At 43.3% G+C, this 23,805-nt stretch overlaps 1 protein-coding gene across 1 annotated transcript in view; it reads right to left on the bottom strand.

Moving 5' to 3' along the window:
* Gpat4 (Glycerol-3-phosphate acyltransferase 4) overlaps nt 1-23,805 on the bottom strand; it is a 200,031-nt gene that overhangs the window by 152,120 nt on the left and 24,106 nt on the right. Inside the window, exon 2 of the mRNA XM_080285989.1 lies at nt 9,990-10,016. Within this exon, the coding sequence (XP_080142115.1) occupies nt 9,990-10,016 (27 nt within the window). The remainder of the gene's footprint in view (nt 1-9,989; nt 10,017-23,805) is intronic.

Below are 23,805 nucleotides of genomic sequence, written 5' to 3'. Positions count from 1 at the left end.
TCCTCATCAACTACTGTGCTTTAGTTAACTTTCATTAGCAAACAGTTCCAAAATGCAACATAGAGTACTCAACATATGAGAAGGCTGATGATGTGGAGGTAATAACATTCAATCCACTATGCACCTAGATGAGGAGGACCTGCATTTAATCTTTTAGAAATGAGATGCTTACCTCAGCTGATTAAAATCATCCAGTGGTAGCCACAATAAATGCAAATATTCTTGCAGTTAATTCGATTGTATGCAATAGTAGTTGGGGGCACTCAACATCCACTCACTCAATGTCGTGATGCTCAGGTGTCTGACCTTTCCTCTCTTCCTTCCTTCTTTCCTGTCTCTCTCTTCTGTCTTTTATTCCTTCATTCTTTCCTCTTCCTTCTGTCTACAGGTGCTTCTACAGTAAGTGAAAACCTAAATGGCTTCCTGTACACCAGGAAATTATTTACTATGCTCAGTGGTAACCATATAATCAAATTATGGCCCCTGGTGGTTTAGTGGGTAATTAAGGCACTTCAATTGGATTGAATCTGTGCAGGTTTATATCCAAGGGGAGGTTGGGGTTTATTGCTCATGTAATGCCACTCAGGGATTAGTGAGGTTGATCATTCTCATCTTAACACTTTCCCAAGCCAGCTTTGCGTAACTTTTCTACCTTGTTCCTGGGCCAGGGGTGAGCTTCCAACGACATGAAGCTGTGCTGCCTGTACTCAGCAAATTGCTGTGCCATGTATTTGAGCAATGAAAAATTACTCCAACACATGACGCACCGCCACGTCATCAGCCCGAAATCCTTTTTTTTTTTTTTTTTTTTTTTTTTTTTTTTTTTTTTTAAATGTCTGACTCTGGGCAAAGGCTTCAGGGCCTATTTCTTGGGGGCAGTGACCTATCACAAGGCCCAGTAGTCCTCCTACACCTCCACATGTCACCACTTCGGTGCTAACACCCACCATCCATATTGAATACATGCTAGGGCTGTCTCATACAGGACTGGTGTAATGATAATAGCGGGGGTATTTTTACGACATGTCGGCGGGTCATCTGGTAGATCAGGAAAGTCTGCTTTTAGGAAACTCAAATCCTTAAACTGTTCCCTGCCCCACCCGGGATTCCATCCTGGGTCCATTAGGACTGCAGGTCACCTCTCTACCGATTCGGCCACTGTCTCCCCCAACAAATGATGCGTCGGAGCATTGTCAGCCAAGAATAATGTTAAATGTCAGACTAACCTGCCTAGCCCCAGGCTCCTACACTCCTCATGGGGCAACACAGACTTACATGATGATTATTTGATATCCTTGATGTGTTTTGAACACTGAAGAGTAATTAACTCTAGGGCCAAAGGGCATTACTTTCTGTAAATGAAAAGTTGTGTGCCCCCACCAAGAACTCTCAAAACAGCATTTACTCATATTTTTTTTAATTCGATTTTTTCATATATTTTTATTTTGTGACGTACTGTTATCACGTGTTCTATTGTAGTGGTAGTAACAGTTAATGTATGTTACTGAAGGAACTTCAGAAATTTCTGAAATGTCAAATTACAAATACAGTGAGAATGTACTAATATACCCACATAAGTGTATGCCTCCTGGAAGGGGCCAAACCCTTACCTTGATAAATGTTACACTTATCATTTAATTACTCCACTCACTTTAGGCTTAATAGACCAAACTAAAATCCAATGGTATTCCAGCCATGCTCAATGTGTTAAAGGGATATCTGTTGCATGTGGAAAGTTCTCTTAAACACAGACAAGTGATGATCTACTAGCTATGTGATGTATCATAGCTAACCCTAGGTGAGGTTTGAAAAATAAGCCCAGAAGACAAACGAGAAGCTCAGCAAGAGGTATACTGGTCTTGGCACAAGATAATAGTAAAACTGTATAAGCTCATTTACGACCTAGTTCCATGGCAGTACCCAGCACCAAAGCACAGCAGATCACAAAGTTCATGATTTTCTGTAGTACTGTGTATGAACCTTCTGCACCTAAATTGATATTAAATGAACAATAATATTTCATGCATTCACAGTTTATGTTTAGCAGACTAATCTAACTTACAGTACATTGCAGATAGTCTCAGACCTGACCCCTGATTGTCTGGCTGATAAGTGCAGTGCGGCCAAAATGTACTCTGTTCTGTGATTTGAGAAGAGTATCATATTGCAGAAGTATCATAATATATCATTATATTAAATCATTAACATCCATACCACGATATCCAACAGTGTTGTGTATCAGTGGGAGTGTTTGGTCAGCGAGCATGTCACATATTGAAGCAATTATCCCCATAAGATACTGAAGAAAGGCCAGAGATTCATTCCAGACCCAAACCCACACTCTCGTATACTTTAACCAACAGACTCAGGTAATGTTATTGTCCTCATTAACATTTCAAACCTAGGAAGAGGTGAGGTGTCGAACTGGAGAGGCGGGATGTTGGACCAGTGAGGCGACAGACATTCAAATTGTTCAGAATGCCAGAATGTTTCCTAGTGAAAGAAAGAGAGATTGTTCAGGTTCTTGAGGGTGCGAAAGTGGATGTATGTGGAGTAACTGAAACTAAATGGAGAGGTGAGAGTGTGAGAGAATGGGAGTATGGATGGGGTATATGTGCAGGAGTAGGTGAGAATGAGAGGGCAAAAGAAAGTGTGTGTATTGTTGTGAGTAAAAGATAGAAGAAGAACATAAGAGAGTATGGATCAGTTGGGTCAAAATTGTGTGGGTAAGATTGAAAGTTGGGATACGAATGTGGGCGATTGTGTGCGTGAATGCGCCAACACAAGATTGTGCAAGCAGAGTGAGAGAAGAGTTCTGGACAAATGTGGAAGTGTGCATGGAAAAGTTTGGAAGGAATGAGAGAGTGATTTTGATCGGTGATATGAATGGTAAAGTAGGGAATGTGAAGGTGGATGGAATAGTTGGTGAGTGGGGTGTGCCTGCTCAGATAGATGAGAATGGCAGTGCGTTAGTGGACACTTGTGCTGGGAAGGGGTTGGTGATAGCCAATATCCTCTTCAGGCATAAAATGATCCACAGGTATACATGGTGAGTGATGAGAAGGGTGGGTGGTGAACTGAATGAAAGGAAGGCAATGATTGATTATGTGTGTGTGGATGAAAGGATGCGAAGATGTGTAATGGATGCAAGAGCTTATAGTGGTTGGGGGAGTGGACTTTCTGACAACTACTTGGTGGTGGCCAGTATCAAGATCCAAGCAAGATGGAGAAATAGAAGACGGGAAGGACAGGAAGAAGAAGTAGTTGCAAGGCGAGTGGAAATGTTACAAGAGGATGAGAAAATGACAGAATATAAGAGAACAGTAGCGGAACGATTGGGTAAATATGAATTGGAGCAGATGGGGGATATGGAAGGTGTGTGCAGGATATTCACAGAAGAAATGTGTGCAGCATGTGATGTGCGTGGGGTGAAGAAAAGACGAAGGGGGGTGCAAGGAACAGCTTGGTGGAATGACGAAGTGAGACAGGCTGTGGTACAAAAGAAGAAAGCATACAATGAATGGATGAGAAATAGGGGCGAGGAAGAAGTGGAGAGGTGGAAGAGAGAGTTATATGTAGAAAGGAAGAGAGAGGTAAAAAGATTAGTAAGAGAGAGTAAGAAGCGAGTGGATGAGGAATTTGGAAAGAATTTGAGTGTAAAGTGGAGGGACTGTAAGAAAATGTTCTGGAAAGAGGTGAAAAGAGTAAGACAGGGTGGCAGTGAAGTTAGCAGGGGAGTGAAAGATAAAAATGGTAGATTACTAGTGGAGTAGGGAGAAAAAGTTAACAGATGGAGAGAACATTTTAAGGAATTGTTGAACATAGAGGATGGAAGGAATGAGAGTATAAGTGACTGTGGAATGGCTGGGAGAAGGAGGGCGGTGAGACGACAGGAAGAAATCAGTAGGATAGAAGTTGTGGAAGCAATGAAAAAAGTCAAACTGGGGAAAGCCCCAGGAATTGATGGAATGTGTGGTGAAATGCTGAAGCATGGGGAAGAGATAGTAGTAGAATGGATGTGGAAAAAGTGCAGATTGGCCTGGGAGGAAGATAGAGTCCCGGAGGATTGGAAATCAGGTATAATTATTCCCTTGTACAAAGGAAAAGGGAAAAAAGAAGCGCGTGGTAATCATAGGGGCATTTGTCTTCTTAGTGTAATAGGAAAAGTGTATGGTAGGATACTTTTTGACAGAGTTAGGGAAAGAACAGAGGAATTAGTTGGAGAAGAACAGGGAGGCTTTAGAAAGGGGAGAGGTTGTGTGGATCAGATATTCATTCTTAGATCTTTACTGGAAAAGTTTCTAGAGAAGGGAAAGATGTTGTATGCAGCTTTCATGGATTTGGAGAAAGCATATGACAGGGTGGATAGACAAGGACTGTGGAAAGTATTAAGAATATATGGAGTAGATGGGAAGTTGTTGAAGGCTGTGAAGAGTATGTATGATGGTGCTAAAGCTGCAGTGCATATGGATGGTGAACTGAGTGAATTTTTCTCTTTGAAGGTTGTGTTGAAACAGGGATGTGTCATGCCTCCATGGTTGTTCAATCTGTACATGGATGGGGTAATAAAAGAGGTACAAGGTAGGGTAGTGGATGTTAGAGTGGCCCTGGTGAGAGAGGGTAGTGTTTCGAAACTCCTTGTACTGTTGTTTGCAGATGATACTGTGTTGTTGAGTGAAGACAAAGGAGAGCTGCAAGGCTTGGTGGATGAGCTTGGGAGAGTGTGTAAGAAATGGAATCTAAAGGTGAATGTAGGGAAGAGTAAAATGATGGTCTTTGAGAGAGGTGAAGTCAGTGAATGTACAGTGAGGTTGGATGGTGAGGAAATGGAGAATGTGAGTACGTTTAAGTACTTGGGTAGTGTGATGAGTAAGGATGGAAGTTTGGAGGGTGAAGTGCTTGAAAGGGTACAACAAGGAAGAAAGGTTGCTGGTTCCTTGAAAGCAGTGATAAGAAACAGGGAAGTGAGCATGGAAGTGAAAAAGTTACTACATGACAGTATTGTGATACCAACTCTAACGTATGGAAGTGAAACTTGGACGTTGTTGGAAGGACACAAGTCAAGAGTGAGAGCAGTGGAAATGAATTAAGAGGAGCCTGTGGAGTCACATGGAGAGACAGGCTGACAAATGAGGATATATAAAGGAGCGTTGTGGTGTGGATGTGGATGTGATAGGAAGCATTATGAGGAACACACTGAGGTGGTTTGGCCATGTGGAGAGGGTGGAGGGTGAGAGACTGATGAGGAGAGTGTATGTGAGTGAGAAGGAGGGGGGAAGAGGGAGGGGGAGGCCAAGGATGAGATGTAGGGATGGGGTATTGAGGTATATGAGAGAGGGGGGTGTGAGTTGGAAGCAGGGCAGTAAAATGGCGGGGGACGGGGCGATGTGGAGGTGATTTGTTTGTGGCCACCCCGTATGGGATTAAGGCGTCTGGCAATAGATAGATAGATAGATAGAATAATACTATTACTAAACAAATGGACATCAGACATCACATGCAGGAGGATGGGGTGGTGGGATATGCGGTGTTCAACACTGCTTCAGTACAACTAAACAGCCAGGCAGGCTGCTGGCAATGCGCCAAGTGGTGATGGGGAGACAAGCAGGGATGGGAGAGGGAGACCGCCCTGGGGTCTATAAGGAAAACTATATTTCTTGATATCCCCCTGGGGGTAGGGGGGTTTCAAGAATACTCCCCCAGTATCCCTGCTTGTTGTACGAGGCGACTAAAAGGGTTGGTGGTGGGTTAGTGCCCCACCCCGTAAAAAGATCTAACTAAAAAAGCGAATAAAGCGCCTCAGACCCGGACGGACCGTACGTTGACGACTAAGGAACGGACAAAGGACATTCTTAGGGTGGGAACGTGGAATGTGAGAGGAGTGAATGATGAAGTGAAAGAGAGAGAGATTGTTCAGGTGCTTGAGGATGCAAAAGTGGATATATGTGGATTGACTGAAACTAAATGGCAAGGTGAAAGGGTGAGAGAATGGGAATATGGTTTAGGTATATGTGCGGGAGTCAATAAGAATGATAGGGCAAGAGAGGGAGTATGTCTGATGATAAGCAAGAAGTGGAAGGAGAATATAAGAGAGTATGGAACAGTGGGTGCAAGGATTGTATGGGTGAGGATGAAAGTAGGTATACAAGCGTGGGCGATTGTATGTGCGTATGCCCCGACAGAGGATCGAGTGACAAGAGTGAAAGATGAGTTTTGGGCGAGAGTAGAAGCATGTATGGACAAGTCTGAGAGGAGCGAGAGAGTGCTGTTGATTGGAGACATGAATGGCAAAGTTGGGAATGTACGAGTGGATGGTGTGGTTGGTCAGTTGGGTGTGCCAGCTGACGCAGATGGGAATGGAAGTGCTTTGGTGGACATCTGTGCTTGTAAGGGGTTGTCAATAGCCAACACCTACTTTTGACATAAGATGATCCACCGGTATACATGGAGAGTAATGAGGAAGATGGATGGTGAACTTGTTGAACGAAAGGCAATGATAGACTACGTGTGTGTGGATAAGCGAATGAGAAGACAAGTGTTGGATGCAAGAGTGTGGAGAGGGTGGGGGAATGGAGTCTCGGACCATCACTTAGTGATGGCCAAGGTAGAGCTGCAAAGAAAGTGGTTGAGGAGACAAAGGGGAAGACAGTAGGAAGCAGCTCCTGTGAGAAGAGTGGAGAAATTGCAAGATAGTGAGAAAATGATAGAGTATAAGAGCATAGTGGAAGAAAGATTGGGAAGGTATGAGCTAGAGCAGATGGAAGGGGTGGAAGATGTATGTAAGATAGTCACGGAAGAGATGGGTGCAGCATGTGAGGCAGTTTGTGGAGCGAAGAGGAGATGCAAGGGGGTGCAAGGGACAGCATGGTGGAATGATGAGGTGAAACGAGCTGTGGAACAAAAGATGAAGGCATATAGTGAACGGTTAGCGAGTAGAGGTAGGGGAGAAGATGAGAGAGAGAAGAGAGAGGTATATGTGAGCAGGAGAAGGGAGGTTAAGAGACTAGTGAAGGAGAGTAAGAAGAAAGTGGATGAAGAGTTTGGGAGGAATCTGAGTGTGAAATGGTGGGAGAGTAAGAAATTGTTTTGGAAGGAGGTAAAGAAAGTAAGGCAGTGGGAAAGGGGAAATAGTAGGGCATTGAAAGATAGGAATAATAGATTGCTGGTGGAGAAGAGAGAGAAATTGAGGAGATGGAAGGAGCACTTTGAGGATTTGTTGAATGTAGAGAGTGAGAGTAGTGCGAGTATAAGTGGTTGGGGAATGGCTGGGAGAAGAAGAGATGAGAGGAGGGAGGAAGAGATCAGTAGGGCGGAAGTAGTGGAAGCGATGAAGAATATTAAGTTGGGAAAGGCCCCAGGAATTGATGGAGTGTGTGGTGAAATGCTTAGATATGAGGGTGAAATTGTTGTGGAGTGGATATGGAAGTTGTGTAGATTGGCTTGGGAAGAGGGAAGGGTTCCAGAGGACTGGAAATCGGGTATAATTGTTCCTTTATACAAAGGAAAAGGGGAGAGAGAAGAATGTGGTAACCATAGGGGTATTTGCCTTCTTAGTGTGACTGGTAAAATATATGGTAGAATACTCATTGATAAGGTTAGGCATATGACAGAGGAGCTAGTTGGAGAAGAACAAGGGGGATTTAGGAAGGGAAAAGGGTGTGTTGATCAGATATTTGTTCTACGATGTTTAGTGGAGAAGTATCTAGAGAAGGGAAGGAAAGTGTATGCTGCCTTCATAGACTTGGAGACAGCTTATGACAGAATAGATAGGCAAGGTATGTGGAAGGTATTAAGAATATATGGAGTGGAGGGGAAACTGTTGAGTGCTGTGAAGAGTATGTACGAGGAAGTTAGGGCTGTGGTGCGAGTGGATGGTGAGCTGAGTGAGTTCTTTGACCTCAATGTGGGACTGAAACAGGGTTGTGTGATGTCTCCATGGCTGTTTAATATATACATGGATGGGGTTGTAAAGGAGGTGCAGGGTAGGGCAGTGGATGTGGGGGTGGCTTTAATGAATGAGGGTGAGATTTGGAAGCTTCCGGTGTTGCTGTTTGCTGTTGATACAGTACTGTTGAGTGAAGATGAATGGGAGTTGCAAGGTTTGGTGAATGAATTTGGGACAGTGTGTAGGAGGAGGAATCTGAAAGTTAAGGTAAACAAAAGTAAAGTTATGGTGTTTGATAGGAATGAAGTCACAGTGTGCAGTGAGGCTGGATGGTGAGGATATGGATAATGTGAGTGCATTCAAGTACTTGGGTAGTGTGATGAGTAAGGATGGAACTTTGGGGGATGAAGTGCGTGAAAGGGTACAGCAGGGAAGGAAGGTTGTTGGTACACTGAAAGCAGTGATAAGAAATAGGGAGGTGAGTATGGAAGTTAAGAAGTCACTGCATGATAGTATTGTGATCCCTACCCTGACGTATGGAAGCGAGGCATGGACCTTGCAAGAGGGGAACAAGTCAAGAGTGAGAGCAGTGGAAATGAGTTACTTGAGAGGAGCATGTGGAGTGACGTGGAGGGACAAGTTGACGAATGAAGAAGTGAAGGAATGCTGTGGGGTGGATGTGGATGTGGTTGACAAGATTAGGAGAAATACACTGAGGTAGTTTGGACATGTGAAGAGAATGGAGAATGAAAGACTGACTAAGAGGGTGTATGTAGGTGAGGTGTAGGGAGGGAGAGGGAGAGGTTGACCGAGGATGAGGTGGAGGGATGGAGTTGAGAGGTATATGAGGGAGGGGGGGGGTGAGTTGGGGGGAGGGTAGTAAAATGGTGGGTGACAGAGCGACTTGGAGGCATTTTGTCTGTGGCCACCCTTTGCGGGATTAGGGCGTCGGGCTATAGATAGATAGATTGATAGACTAAACAAATGGACATCAGACATCACATGCAGGAGGATGGGGTGGTGGGATATGCGGTGTTCAACACTGCTTCAGTACAACTAAACAGCCAGGCAGGCTGCTGGCAATGCATCAAGTGGTGATGGGGAGACAAGCAGGGATGGGAGAGGGAGGCAAGTGGAGGTGGGGAAGGGTGGGGGCATAGGGATGGAGGAAATGAAGCCCAACAGCCCTGCTACCTCCCCCCTGTTTCACTCACTTACTAATCACTCTCTCTCTCTCTCACACACACACACACACACACACACACACACACACACACACACACACACACGGGAGACAAGCAAGGGTGGGGGTGGGGGAATGGAGAGGGAGACAACCAGGGGTGGGGAAGGGAAGGAGACATGCCTGGCAGTGCTGAGTGTGGTGGGGGCTGAAGGAGGAAAAGGGGGGCCAGGAGAGTAAGGAGGGGATGGAGTGAGGAAAGGAGGACCAGGAGAGCCTCATTTCAAGCCCAGGGAGAGGCGAGGTGTCGGACTGGAGATGCGGGATGTTGGACTAGCGAGGCGACAGACATTCAAATTGTTCGGAATGCTGGAATATTCCCTAGCGTTCAGTATAGTGAAGCGCCGGTTATCAATGCGCTGGATAACGGGGTATGGGTGTACCAGGTACTCTTTGTACTGCATATACATACTAGACTTTTCAAAAGCAAACACAATTTTTTGTACTCTGTCTCCTCTAAGAAAATCATATTCCATCATTCCAGATACCACATACTATCTGGTATCACTAGCAACAGGTACTGTATTTCATCTTAGGACAGTTTAATACACTGTAGTAATCTCAGCACAGTAAATACGAAATATACAGTATGTACATTACACTCATTTCATTCTTAACAACAATGCAGCAAGCAACATACTAGGAACATCAATAGATTACATTTAGGTATGGAGAACAAATAAAATTAATTTCCACATCTGCTTTATAGTTATGCCATGTGTGAAGTGTTATGGCCTTACAAAGGTCTATAAAGGTGACCTCATGAACTTGGTGAGTTCTACTGGGAAAGGGAAATGCTCAATCTGCTTCATCCACCACCACAACAGTAAGATGACGGCTAAAAGAAAAAATCAAAGACAATACCTTTTGAACAAGTATCCTGTTGCCATCCTGTAAACAGACAACAAAGAGTGTGACTGCTGAGCATCTACGGTACCACATGAACACAACACAGCTCCAGCATCATCTCTTTAGGAAATAAAAAACTTTACAAAACAAAACATATAAGCATTAAGAAACAATTATACACTACAAAGCTAATATTGCTGGCTGGCACAAACTCCTAGACTACAGTATGTTTAAGCACAATATACACACTACGGATACAGAAACACTCATCAATGATTATATTGGCTGGCACACTTCAGTACTGTATTGGCAATCATGGGAACTGTACAGCTAATCAGTGTATTTTCTATTGTTGCCACAATCATACTGAGTTCTTTCTTGGTAAAGATTTACAAGTCCACTCTCACTCATTTTTATATTCAAATTTGTTTTTCCCAATAGTTTTTTGAGTGATTAGTGCTATTTTTACACTGTGAAGGAAATTGCAAAAATGAAAAGTCATTTATACTGTAGTGATAAATACTGCTTACTGGAAACAAGAAATTATCGGTACCTTCTGAGAGTGGGTTTATAAATTGAAACCTCTGTCTCCACCTGTGAAAAAATAACTTGCAAAACATGTAATGTACAATAATCCCCATACTATCCGGATGCCCACTTTCCGGACACCCCACTTACCGGACATTGTGGGCCTGGACCTGCGGAACCCAAAAATGGCCAAAAAAAGAAAAAAAATCCTCCCCAAATCCGAATTTTTTCCCACCCGTAATTGAAAACTGCCGTGCGGAGCCGAACAGCTGTTTACACCACTGCCCCTTCACCCCTTCCTTCCTCCCCCCTCCTCTGTCAGGGATGCCATTTGGTATTTTTCATTACCAAATGCGGGCCAATTTGGTAATGAAAAATATGTTTGGTACTGAATCAGAATAATGCATTACCAAACGGATTTTTCACATGTATGAGGATACATAGGATGGAGACGGTGGATTGTCTGCTCTCTCTGATTAATCAGCTAGCCTACATAGCGTGAAAATAATCAACATGCTGTTAATCATAAGGAGAGTGATTACATGTATTTCCACTTGTATATATAATTAGTAAAGAATAAATGCTAGCTTTACGAATTTGGTAATGAAAAGTTAAATTTGGTAATGAAAATGAGGAGTTTGGTAATGTGGACGAGTTTTGATCTGGCAACCCTGCTTCCCCCTCACCAACAGTTACTGCCTAACTGCAATCATGAGTAAATGCTTATCGCAATGGATGCTGCACATGCTCGTTTTTGTGAATAAACAGTGAATAAACTGCAATACCTCACCACTAGACCACACGGGAATATACAGCGTTGTGCAGTGCTAAGAAATTATAATTTAGAGTGCAAAGGATTAACTGCAGAGTGCAAACTGGCAGTTTAAACTGCCGTGGTGCAATTAACTGAATTTGCTGTGTTAAACAATTATAACTCACAGTGCAAAGAATTACCGTAAGTGCAGCACAACACTGGATTACTGTATGTGCTTCAAGAGCATTTTCACCACTGCCAAAGCCTTAGAGAAGGCGGCCACAGACGTGCAGTAAGTACCCTGGCTGAGGTACAGTCACTTCCAATTCCTCATTCTTTGGCTCCTTTTCATTTATTTCATGCTTTATGTCCATTGTTGGTATGAATAGTATCTTAAATAGGTTTAAATAGGTGCTATGCATATCCAGTAGGGAGTTATTTAGGTGGTTTTCAAAGAATAGGTGCTATGCATGTCCGGTAGGAAGTTACTTAGGTGGTTTTCAAAGTTAGGCTGGGTTAGGGTCCTTAAGTACAAGTCTAGGAGGCTGGGGCCCACTATCCGGACGGGACCATTTTCCAGACATGCCTTTGGCTCTACTATGTCAGATAGTCCAGGGATTACTGTAAACATGTATTTCACAAACAAATCTATGCCCCTGTTCAACAAAATCATATTTTAATCATCTATAGTCAAATGACTCACAGCCATTATTTAAAGGAAATATGGTGCATATGATTTCTTAACCACTTTAATCTGGGTGACATACATCTTTTTTCTTTTTCTTTTTTTTTTTTAGTTTATTCTTACTGGTAGCAGTTGATTTTATTCAACTTATGAAGTATTTCTATTTGTGAATGGGTTAATGAAGGCTGCACCTAACCCCTGCAGTTACGAAAGTTTCATCTGGAGATAGCAAGAATAAATGTTCAGACATTCTAAAGCTGGAAATACATACATACATATACAGAGCTCTCTCCTTTTACACGGGTAATGGAGACTGGTTACATGCTGTGGTACACTTTTCCAAGGTATATGTCCCATATGCTTCCATTATAAAGGGCTAACCTAGACTGGACATTTTCCAAAGTTGCCTTTTTCACCCCAAATCCCACCCAAACCCTCCAAAAAGCACCTTTCTGACATTCACTCTGGTACTCATACACAGGACATTATTGCAAATACATAAGGAAGGTTCCTACACATTAGTAGGAAAAGTTTAGGTCACTAACCTGACTGGCTCTGCTGGCCACACCCAGCGTCCCCGGCACTCCTAGACCCCATTCTCTGTAATCACTGTCGAGATGTGGTTGCTGGTCCCCTTTGTCATCAGAGTCAAACCCTTCATGGTCCATGGAAGAAACAATGGACATAACCTCTCCATCTGGTTCAGCACTGTCTTCCAGGCTTGAATCGTTGCCAGAGGATGATTGTTGTGAAGTTTCCTGACGTACACGAAAAAAGTCTGTGAAAATCTTCTGCTGCTGTGCATTCACTCTCTCTTTAAACATCTCTGTGTACTGCCACACATCACTGGCTATTAATGCGGCAGTTTGCTTAGCTCAGTCCTTATCTATGTCCTGGTTTGTGATGATGCAGGTGAACCTCTTAAACAATTCCACAATTTCTCTCAGTGCACTTGCTGCTAGCCCTCCTGATGGCCCTTCCTCTGCCTCTCCCTCCAGGTGGTACAAATGGTACCTTGGTGTCCAGGGTGGGGTCTGGGACAGGAAGCTCCTGTATGTCAGCACACTGAGTTGTTCCATCCCAGCGACTCTCCTTGCTGCCTCCCCTGCTGTGTCAACTGCTGCGTCACTTTGTGACTCAGTTTCTAAGTCAAGCCTGTGGCCTGGCAAACTTTGCACAACGTTGTGCCAGGCGTGATGCACCATGGCCTGCGTCAGCTCATTCCAGGCTTCAACAATGGTGTCCACTCCATTTCTGATGTTGAATGACTTCCAAAAGTTGACAACAGACTGTGCCTCCCTAGAGTGTTGTGTGGTGGCGGCGGCGGCCATAGCAGGTGGCGGTGGAGACTCGCGGTTCATGCTAAGGGCAGGTGACTCAGGCCGTGGTGAATCTGGTGAAGTTCCCAGCTCGTCCAAATCTTCACTGGTGTCGATGGCAGCTTGGAGAATAGTGACGGTCTTTGAAGTGTAAGTTGCCTTCAACAGTTCAACACTGCAATAACTTCTTGGTCAAGGGGCTGGAGCAGTGAGGTTGTCTTCGGAGGCACAAATACAACCTTGTTGTTGGGGTGGCAATCGTCGAGGAGTGGTGAGTGATCTGCCGCATTGTCTAAGAGGAGCAGGATCTTAAATGCCAAGTTGTGCTGAATGCAGAAATCTTCTGCTTTTTTGTGAAGCACTCGTCAAACCATTCCAGACAAACTGCGCCCCACATCCACCCCTTTTTGTTGTACATCCAGTGCACATTGAGCTTGTCCATGTCACAGTTCCTGTAGGTGTGTGGTTTCTTGGCACATGAGATAACGTGGTTTCATTTTGCAGGTCCCAGAGGCATTACAGGTTAGGAGTAGAGTGAGTCTTTCCTTAGATGCCTTACTGTGGGCCTGCTGCTCACACCATTGGATGTAGGTCCTTGTGGACATTTTTTTCCAAAAAAAAAACCATCTCATCAGCATTAAAAATCTGGTCCTGGGTGTAACCACTGTCTCTGAAGCAGCAGAAACATCAGCACTGGCCCTCTCATCAGTCAAACGTACACACCTTAAACCATTCCTCTTAATAAAAGCTTTTAACATCCCCTTTGTAGGCCTTGAAGGGTGTCAGGTTCTCCTGGTTTAGCCATCCACTTACCTGACTGTAAAAATGCTTGGCTTTATCATGAAGCATGGTGCTGTCAGTAGGCATGTTTCTCTGTCTCTGCCTCTCAACGAACCGAAGTAGAAGTCGCTCCGTGGTCTTCAATGCTGCATTCCTGATCTTCATTGCAGCTTGCGCCGCCACTGTGGAGTTGCTCTTTGACATATGCCTTTATCTTTTCTTGGTCTTTCCAAACTGTCCTGATGGTGCTTTCATTAACCTTGTGTTTGTCTGCCAAAAAAACTTGTCTCTTCCTGCCCTCTAACTCTTGAACTATCTCCATTTTTTGGCTGAAGGTGAAGCGCTGTCGACTGCTGGTGTGTTCCAGTCAGCTGCGAGGCATAATGCATGGGTAACAATGCTCTGTACCACAGGAGTTGCTACCTCAGATGCGGCCACTAGGCGGGAGACCACCAAAAAACGATGTAGTATGCCCCTAGTGGCCAATGGGGGTACATATGGATGTGAAGTCATGCGATCAATTACAGTGCACTGCACGCCTGATGTCATCACGCGTGACATTTGACTCAGCAGGCCATGTGAGAGCTCCGACACCCAACAACTCACCGTGGTATACCCGTTTGTGGCTGTGGTGTATATTTTTTGGTCACGCTCTAGGATACCGTGTAAATACAATCCATGTTACTTGATACCCCATTACAGGAGGAAGCATTGTATAAACAGTATTTTATATATATATATATATATATATATACACATATATATACAGTGCTCGTCAGAAGTATCAAACGCCCAGCGTCCTTCCTACGAAACAAACCTTTCAACATTGAAAAAACATATAAATAATGCATTTTATTTACCTTTAGTGCTTCGTAGGGTATCCTTTATGCTTCTTCACGGACCTGAGACATCTTGGAAGTGAAAAGGCGAGGTTCCTGAGGTGCTGGAGGGGTATTTTGTCCCAAGAGTCACTAATGGCGGCTTCCAGCTTAGGCAGAGAGCTCACGTCCTTCCCTTGGAGATTCTTCTTTACGAGGTACCAGAGGTTTTCTATCGGGTTGAGGTCTGGGCTATTGCCTGGCCAGTCTTTCATGAATGATACCTCGCAATCACGAAGCCAATTGGTGACCGATTTGGCCTTATGAGCAGGTGCACCGTCCTGCTGAAACACTCGTGCACCTGTGAGCTCGAATGACTCAGGTAAATGATCACAAAGAAGCTCCAGATAAACGTCCTGATTCACTCCGCAGTTCTTGGGATGCACAACAAGCTTCCCCAAACCTTTACCAGAGAAACAACCCCATACCATGAGTGAATCAGAGTGTTTAACTGTGCTTTCCACGTAACGGGGGTCAAGAGGGTCACTACCTTTGTGCCGGTACACCCGTGCTCCTCGATTACAGGTAACACTAAACGTTGCCTCATCAGACCACAACACTGACAATCATTGCTCCTCACCCCAGTTAAGGTATCTGTTAGCAAAGGCAAGCCTATGAAGTCGCCTGTAACGTGTAAGAAGAGGCTCTCTCACAGGCCTGTGACTTGTGTAACCAAGTTCATGGACTCTTCGAGACACTGTGCTCACAGAAACCTCACCAAACACTTCCGGGTTGCTCTCCTTTATTTTCCTTGCACTCACACGAGGATTAGACGCCACTGCACGTTTTAAAACATTAACCCTTTAAGTCCGGGTCGGGTCTTAAGACGGGTTCTCTTGATGGATTCCGGGTCGGGACTTTTGAGTAAAAGAGCCTCAGGCAACGGGTGGCATCGTTTGATACCCCCAACCTTCCACGTTGCACTCAGAGGGGTCTGGGCTCTGACGTCATATGTAAACAAACCTGCTGGTACAAATGTACCGGGTTTTAGGGTGGATTTTTTTTTTATTTTCGCATTTTATGCTCAAATAATTACCTAAAAATGACTCATAAACCATAAGATAATTTTCTACAAACAAATATATGCCTAAAATCCTTCAAAAATATGCTGTAATAACAGTACATGTGACCGATTTTTTTTTCACGTCTGCAACGCGCGGAGGTTAGGCAGCGCGATTGTGCGTAGCGTGGAGTTAGATGGAAGTCTTCACTTTTCGCCCTCAGCACAGTCTTCAGATGAGATGGCAGAACCGGACAGCAATTTGCAGAACTCTGAAGTGACTAGTAGACTTGATGAAGAGAGGGAAGTGCATGACATCACCGATTTTGAAGGATTTTCCGACAGTGATACACAAACTCCGTCAACCTCAGGGGTATCAGTGAGTAGTGCTGGCGTGAAACGTAAGTTATCGCCAGGTTTGGAGTACGATAGTGATGACCAGGAGAGTGGTAGTGACAGTGAGGGGATGGCACAGGAGAGTGGTAGTGACAGTGAGGGGATGGCAGACAGTGACAGTGATGGATTTATTCCCGTGGTGAGAGTGATGATGATTCAGACCTAAGTGATGATGATGATGATCCCAGGGTGTGTGACCCTCCCCGTAGGCCTGGTGGTATTGGTAGTGCTGGTGGATCTGGGTTTATCTGGGCAAATGGTGATAGATTCATACCAAATTGCTATAGATTTGATGCAACTCACAGTGGAGTGACAAGGGCTGCTGGAGTAGACAAAAACAGTTCTGAAATGGAGTATTTTCTCCTGTTTTTTGATGGTGAAATTCTTGATTATTTGGTACAAGAAATAAGTTTTTCTAATAAGAAAGAATGTTCTGTTCAAACTATAAGAAGAAGAAAAGTTTTGTTGAATGAGAGGAAATAAGTTCTGTTCTAATTACTGGTAGCATTAGTAAAGTTCAGAAGTTGAAATTACAATTTTTTGAATATGGAAACAAGTTCTGTTTTGAAAATAATTGTACACAGAAGCAAGAAATAAGTTTTTCTAATAAGGAAAGAATGTTCTGTTCAAGCTATAAGTGAAAACACCAGATAGAAAAAAGTTGTTTGTTTACTTTCTGCGGCATCCTCATGGATTACCCATACTGCATTCATCAGCTTCATCAGCTGTAATTTCAGTAATGGGTAGGTAAAATATATTTATTTTATTATTTTTATTGATATTTCATCATTATCCATCATCCCAAACACATAAATCATAAAAATATGACATGTCAAATTTCCCGAAACTTTTGCCTCCCGGGGCATGTCTGCGGATTCTGAATTGCCTCACAGAGGGGTTAACAGACCTCGGGGAAGTTTTCCTGGGCCTACCAGATCGCGGTTTCTATGTGGGAACGTCACCACTGTTTTCCACTCGAAAACGGACGCACCACCTACGAACTATTGATCGAGCCACACCAACCAATTCACTAATTTCCTTCGTGGGGTGGCCTGCCTCCTTTAGAGCAATGATCTGGGATATGATTTCACTCGATAGTTCATGGGTAGATGCCATAACAAAATGGCAAAAGCCAAAACACTGCGGGACACTAGGTAAAAAATGGCGCAATAAGAGAGGGAGATGCGGCGGAGTTCCTCTCTCTCATGCAGCCCATAGGCAACTGAGGCGGGAACCAACCAGCGCACAGTAAGGCCTCAAGCTCCCGTGACGTCATGCTAGCGCCCAAAACATCTGGCTCAATTTTTAGTACCAAAAACGGGTGATTCTTTTTTGGCCATAAGTATTGCGCGCCCTCCCATAGGCGCTCGATACTTCTGACGAGCACTGTATATATATATATATATATATATATATATATATATATATGGTGGTTTCTCGAATTTCGATGGGCATGGGTACCTAATTATCACCGCGAAATTCAAACCAGCGAAACTTAAACTGAACTTCTTATGGGAAAAATTAGTTTGGGTCCGGGGCCTCCGAACCTAACTACGTAAAATCATGATTTTTTGCCCACACCCCCTGTAAACTTTATGGACTATAATTGTGCTTAAGTAACTGTAGTTCTGCATTGTATTGCCATACTGTCAGCAAGTGTATACTTGGTGTATTTCTGCCCTTTCCTGTATTGCCATTTCTCCTTTGGCTGTGAAGATTTAGAGGTGCCAGGCTGCTCTTGTCCATTACCACTGCTACCCGAAGAACCACTCTCGCTTGCCATCTTGATACAGGTAAGTTGCGATGAATATACAAAGACAATACATACAACTAAATTGCAGTGAAATGCATGTCCACATGTGGAAGGTACAGGCTGAAAGTGCAGCACTTGGCTGTAGAGGACTGGCTGCTGGCAGGACAGTCGCAAGATGGACGCTGACAACAGAACATCACCTTGCACATGGCTTGTTGTTGGTGCCTACTCCCATCCGGGAGCTCTTGTCCTTAAACAACATGATTTTCTTCTTTTTTCCCTCGGTATCTATTGTTAATTTCTATGTTGTTCCTTATATTCATAATTACTGTACTTCTCTCTGTTTCAGTATTCTGCCTACTGTATTTGCTACCACCTGTAATTCATTTTGTTTTAGTATTTCTATTATTGATTCTTTTCCTTTAATTTCTCTTGTTATATCTTCTAGTTATTAAAGTACTGATTAGTTAATAATCAATCTATCCATCTATCTATCTATTGCCAGACGCCTCAATCCCGTTCGGGGTGGCCACAAACAAATTGCCTCCACGTCGCCCTGTCCCCCGCCATTTCACTGCCCCGCTCCCAACTCACACCCCCCTCTCTCAAATACCTCTCCACCCCATCCCTCCATCTCATCCTCGGCCTCCCCCTCCCTCTTTCCCCCTCCACCTCACTCACATACACTCTCTTCATCAGTCTTTCTCCCTCCATCCTCTCCACATGGCCAAACCACCTCAATGTATTCCTCCTAACATTTCCTATCACATCCACATCCACACCACAACACTCCTTTATATTCTCATTTGTCAGCCTGTCTCTCCATGTGACTCCACAGGCTCCTCTTAAATAACTCATTTCCACTGCTCTCACTCTTGACTTGTGTCCTTCCAGCAACGTCCAAGCTTCACTTCCATACGTTAAAATTGGTATCACAATACTGTCATGTAGTAACTTTTTCACTTCCTTGCTCACTTCCCTGTTTCTTATCACTGCTTTCAAAGAACCAGCAACCTTTCTTCCTTGTTGTACCCTTTCAAGCACTTCACCCTCCAAACCTCCATCCTTAGTCATCACACTACCCAAGTCCTTAAACGTACTCACATTTTCCAATTCCTCACCATCCAACCTCGCTGTACATTCACTGACTTCACCTCTCTCAAAGACCATCACCTTACTCTTCCCTACATTCACCTTTAGATTCCGTTTCTTACACACTCTCCCAAACTCATCCACCAAGCCTTGCAGCTCCACTTCGTCTTCACTCCACAACACAGTATCATCTGCAAACAACAGTACAGGGAGTTCATGGAGACATGACACATCCCTGTTTCAACCCAACCTTCAAAGAGAGAATTTCACTCAGTTCACCATCCACACGCACTGCAGCCTTAGCACCATCATACATACTCTTCACAGCATTCAGCAACTTCCCATCTACTCCATATATTCTTAATACTTTCCACAATCCTTGTCTATCCACCCTGTCATATGCTTTCTCCAAATCCATGAAAGCCGCATACAACTTCTTTCCATTCTCTAGAAACTTTTCCACTAAAGATCTAAGAATGAATATCTGATCTACACAACCTCTTCCCTTCCTAAAGCCTCCCTGTTCTTCTCCAACTAATTCCTCTGTTCTTTCTCTATCTCTGTCAATAAGTAACCTACCATTCACTTTTCCTATTATACTAAGAAGACAGATGCCCCTATAATTACCACACACTTCTTTTTCCCCTTTTCCTTTGTACAAGGGATTAATTATACCTGACTTCCAATCCTCCGGGACTCTACCTTCATCCCAGGCCAATCTGCACACTTTCCACATCCATTCTGTTACCATCTCTCCTCCATACTTCAGCATTTCACCACACACTCCATCAATTCCTGGGGCTTTCCCCAATTTAACTTTCTTCATTGCTTCCACAACTTCTATCCTACTGATTTCTTCCTGTCTTCTCACCTCCCTCCTCCACCCAGCCATTCCCCAGCCACTTATACTTGCATTACTTCCATCCTCTATGTTCAACAAGTCCTTAAAGTGTTCTCTCCATCTGCTCACTTTTTCTTCCTTCTCCACTAGTAATCTACCATTTTTATCTTTCACTCCCCGGCCAACTTCACTTCCACCCTGTCTTACTCTTTTCACCTCTGAAGATTAAAACCAATGAGGATGTTGCAATTCTGGTTTTGCTGATGATTATGATCAAGCTGACAACTACTTCAAAAACATTTTAAGCACTCACACATGTAGCTTAGCAGAAGGGAGAGTGAGAGCATTTATTATACACTAAAGAGCTTAATTTGAATGACCCTGAAACCAACAGGCAATGGATATGACTCCGCAAACCCTGATATTTTCATTTTTATTGTTTTTCTCATTATTGACAAGAAGGCAAGGTGATGAAGTTTGTGACCTTGAATGAGCAGCAGGCTTGACTGGAAACAAAAGCTGGTTAAAACGACATCATTTGTAAACTTATTCCACGCTTTTAAAACTGAGTACAGGTGGTCCCCTACTTATGAAGTTGACTTACGATTTTTTTACTTTACGAATGTGGGGACCGTACGTCGAAATTCAATAAATAAACGGGATATTCAACACTTTATTATAAAACAGGCACTGTGTTAATGATTTTGCCCAGCTGTAGGCTAATGTAAGTGTTCTAAGCACATTTAAGGTAAGCTTAGACAGACTATTATGTTCAGTTGTTTAAGTGTATTAAATGCATTTTTGCCGTACGAAAAAATTGACATGAGCAGTTTCTCGGAACGTAACCCATTTGTAAGTAGGGGACCACCTGTATTTTATGCAAAATACAGTATTATTAATATACTACATGATGATTAAGCACAAAAATGAGAATTACATGTTGTATAATGAAATGAAATATTAGCATGCATTTGACCCAGGTTATTGATAGAAGTCTTTCGTGTTCAGACACACACAACTGTCTGATAATCTTTCATAAATAATTGCCCCCAAAACTTAGAATGTCTTTATATCAAGCAAAACAGCAATCCTGGAAGCAAGAATTTCTAAAAAATGTCCCATGTGACCACAGTTTTAGTTCTAACAATATTGCGTTATGTTTTTCTTTCTCATTGGTACTATCAGACAATTTAATTGCTTCAAAGGTCCTTTATCTGGGAATGAGATAATGGCCACTGCTATCAAACCTCTCCAGTATGAAAGGCTCAATGCTAACTTTAAATATTATGATGGAAGCTAGAATAAAGGAAAAAGTCATTTTAGCGAAGAGGCTAATCTTTTAAATGAAAGAATTGCAAGAACATTGACTATACAGCACTCTTGTACCCATAGTCTTGTGATGCAGTAAAATCCCTTATGGCAGAAATTCATTTATCTATCTATCTATCTATCTATCTATTGCCAGACGCCTCAATCCCGTTTGGGGTGGCCACAAACAAATCGTCTCCAAGTCACCCTGTCCCCCGCCATTTCACTGCCCTGCTCCCAACTCACACCCCCCTCTCTCATATACCTCTCCACCCCATCCCTCCATCTCCTCCTCAGCCTCCCCCTCCCTCTTCCCCCCTCCACCTCACTCACATACACTCTCTTCATCAGTCTTTCACCCTCCATCCTCTCCACATGGTCAAACCACCTCAGTGTGTTCCTCATAATGCTTCCTATCACATCCACAACAACACAACGCTCCTTTATATCCTCATTCGTCAGCCTGTCTCTTCATGTGACTCCACAGGCTCCTCTTAAATAACTCATTTCCACTGCTCTCACTCTTGACTTGTGTCCTTCCAACGTCCAAGCTTCACTTCCGTACGTTAGAGTTGGTATCACAATACTGTCATGTAGTAACTTTTTCACTTCCATGCTCACTTCCCTGTTTCTTATCACTGCTTTCAAAGAACCAGCAACCTTTCTTCCCTGCTGTACCCTTTCAAGCACTTCACCCTCCAAACCTCCATCCTTACTCATCGCACTACCCAAGTACTTAAACGTACTCACATTTTCCAATTCCTCACCATCCAACCTCGCTGTACATTCACTGACTTCACCTCTCTCAAAGACCATCACTTTACTCTTCCCTACATTCACCTTTAGATTCCGTTTCTTACACACTCTCCCAAACTCATCCACCAAGCCTTGCAGCTCTCCTTCGTCTTCACTCAACAACACAGTATCATCTGCAAACAACAGTACAGGGAGTTTCCAAACACTATCCTCTCTCACCAGGGCCACTCCAACATCCACTACCCTACCTTGTACCTCTTTTATTACCCCATCCATGTACAGATTGAACAACCATGGAGACATGACACATCCCTGTTTCAACCCAACTTTCAAAGAGAAAAATTCACTTAGTTCACCATCCACACGCACTGCAGCCTTCGCACCATCGTACATACTCTTCACAGCATTCAACAACTTCCCATCTACTCCATATATTCTTAACACTTTCCACAATCCTTGTCTATCCACCCTGTCATAAGCTTTCTCCAAATCCATTAGTTAAAATCATAATGAAGAGTATGTGAAGCTGATCATCTGTGATAAGATTAAATTATCTCTGTCTCTCTCTCTCATTTTTTTGTTTTATGATGGGGACAGACCTTGAAAGATAAAGCTAAGGCTTTGATGATGAAGGGTAGAGGTCAGGCTGTAGTGCTATAAGCATCTGAATAATTACTTGGTAACCACTGTGAACATTAATACTATATGATCGTGAACCCCTCCCACACTGATTCTTCATATGAAGTTTACCTCTCTAAGTAAACTGTACCTCCTACGGGGCTTCCAGCATGGCCCTTGCAGACCTTCATTGTGTCTCACATGAGGTCTGCTGTGCAGTAGGGGTTAAACAATGTTTTATTCTTGTCAAGAATATGTAAATACCTACGCTGTGTACATTTATACAATGATAAGTACTAGAACCTATCCTGTGATACTTCTGTTAAGAAAAGAAATGCACAATGCTGTTGAATGGTGATTAAACTGCTGTTGTATGACAATCTCCAACCCCTCCCTCTTCCACCAATGTCTCTCCTTTATCACACCCGATACCTCCCCCCTCCTCTCTCCTCAATTTTTCTATAGTTCCTTCCCCACCACTTCTCTATTATCTGACTCTCATTCTGACTTTCATTTATTGTTTTTGATCAACACAGTATTGCCTCAAAGTTACATGCAGTTACATTCAACATCACAGCTTCCCTTATGCTATTGTTCACACTTATGCAATACTACACAGTAGTTTAGCTTTCTCTCTCAATCAGGATATCTGTCTGGTTACCTACAAATATATCAATAGCTACTTTATGTCTGTATGTCCTTTTTTTTTTTTTTTTTTTTTTTTTTTTAATCTCTATTACTCAGAAACTGTCTTACAGCCACTACCAATGGTAAAGGTGAAAGAATACTGCCCCCATAATCTGTGCATGCTTGATGGCAAAAAGGGAGAAGGTGGTGAGAATCTGGGATTCCCACCCTCTATTTTTTCCTCTGGTAAAAGTGCAATACAGTAAACTTTGGTCCTGGGTTCTGTTCCTGCCCAGGGCCCAGGAAAATTGGCAGGTTCATATGGCCATGTGGAATGTGAGAAGTGTGAATGATCAATTTAAGAGAGTGGAAGAACTGAATGTGCCTGAAGAAATGAGGTATGATGTGACACAGTAATAAGATCAGTGTGTGGGAGCATGAGTGGAGTAAAGAGGTTGTTATTTTCCTGATGAACAATGAATGACAGAAGAATTAA

This window comes from Coenobita brevimanus, chromosome 110 (assembly GCF_032717465.1).
Source record: "Coenobita brevimanus isolate Jiangsu-jjx chromosome 110, ASM3271746v2, whole genome shotgun sequence".
NCBI lineage: Eukaryota > Metazoa > Arthropoda > Malacostraca > Decapoda > Coenobitidae > Coenobita > Coenobita brevimanus.
Note: the sequence above shows the minus strand (reverse complement) of the source record. Positions and strands in the feature narration are given on the sequence as shown.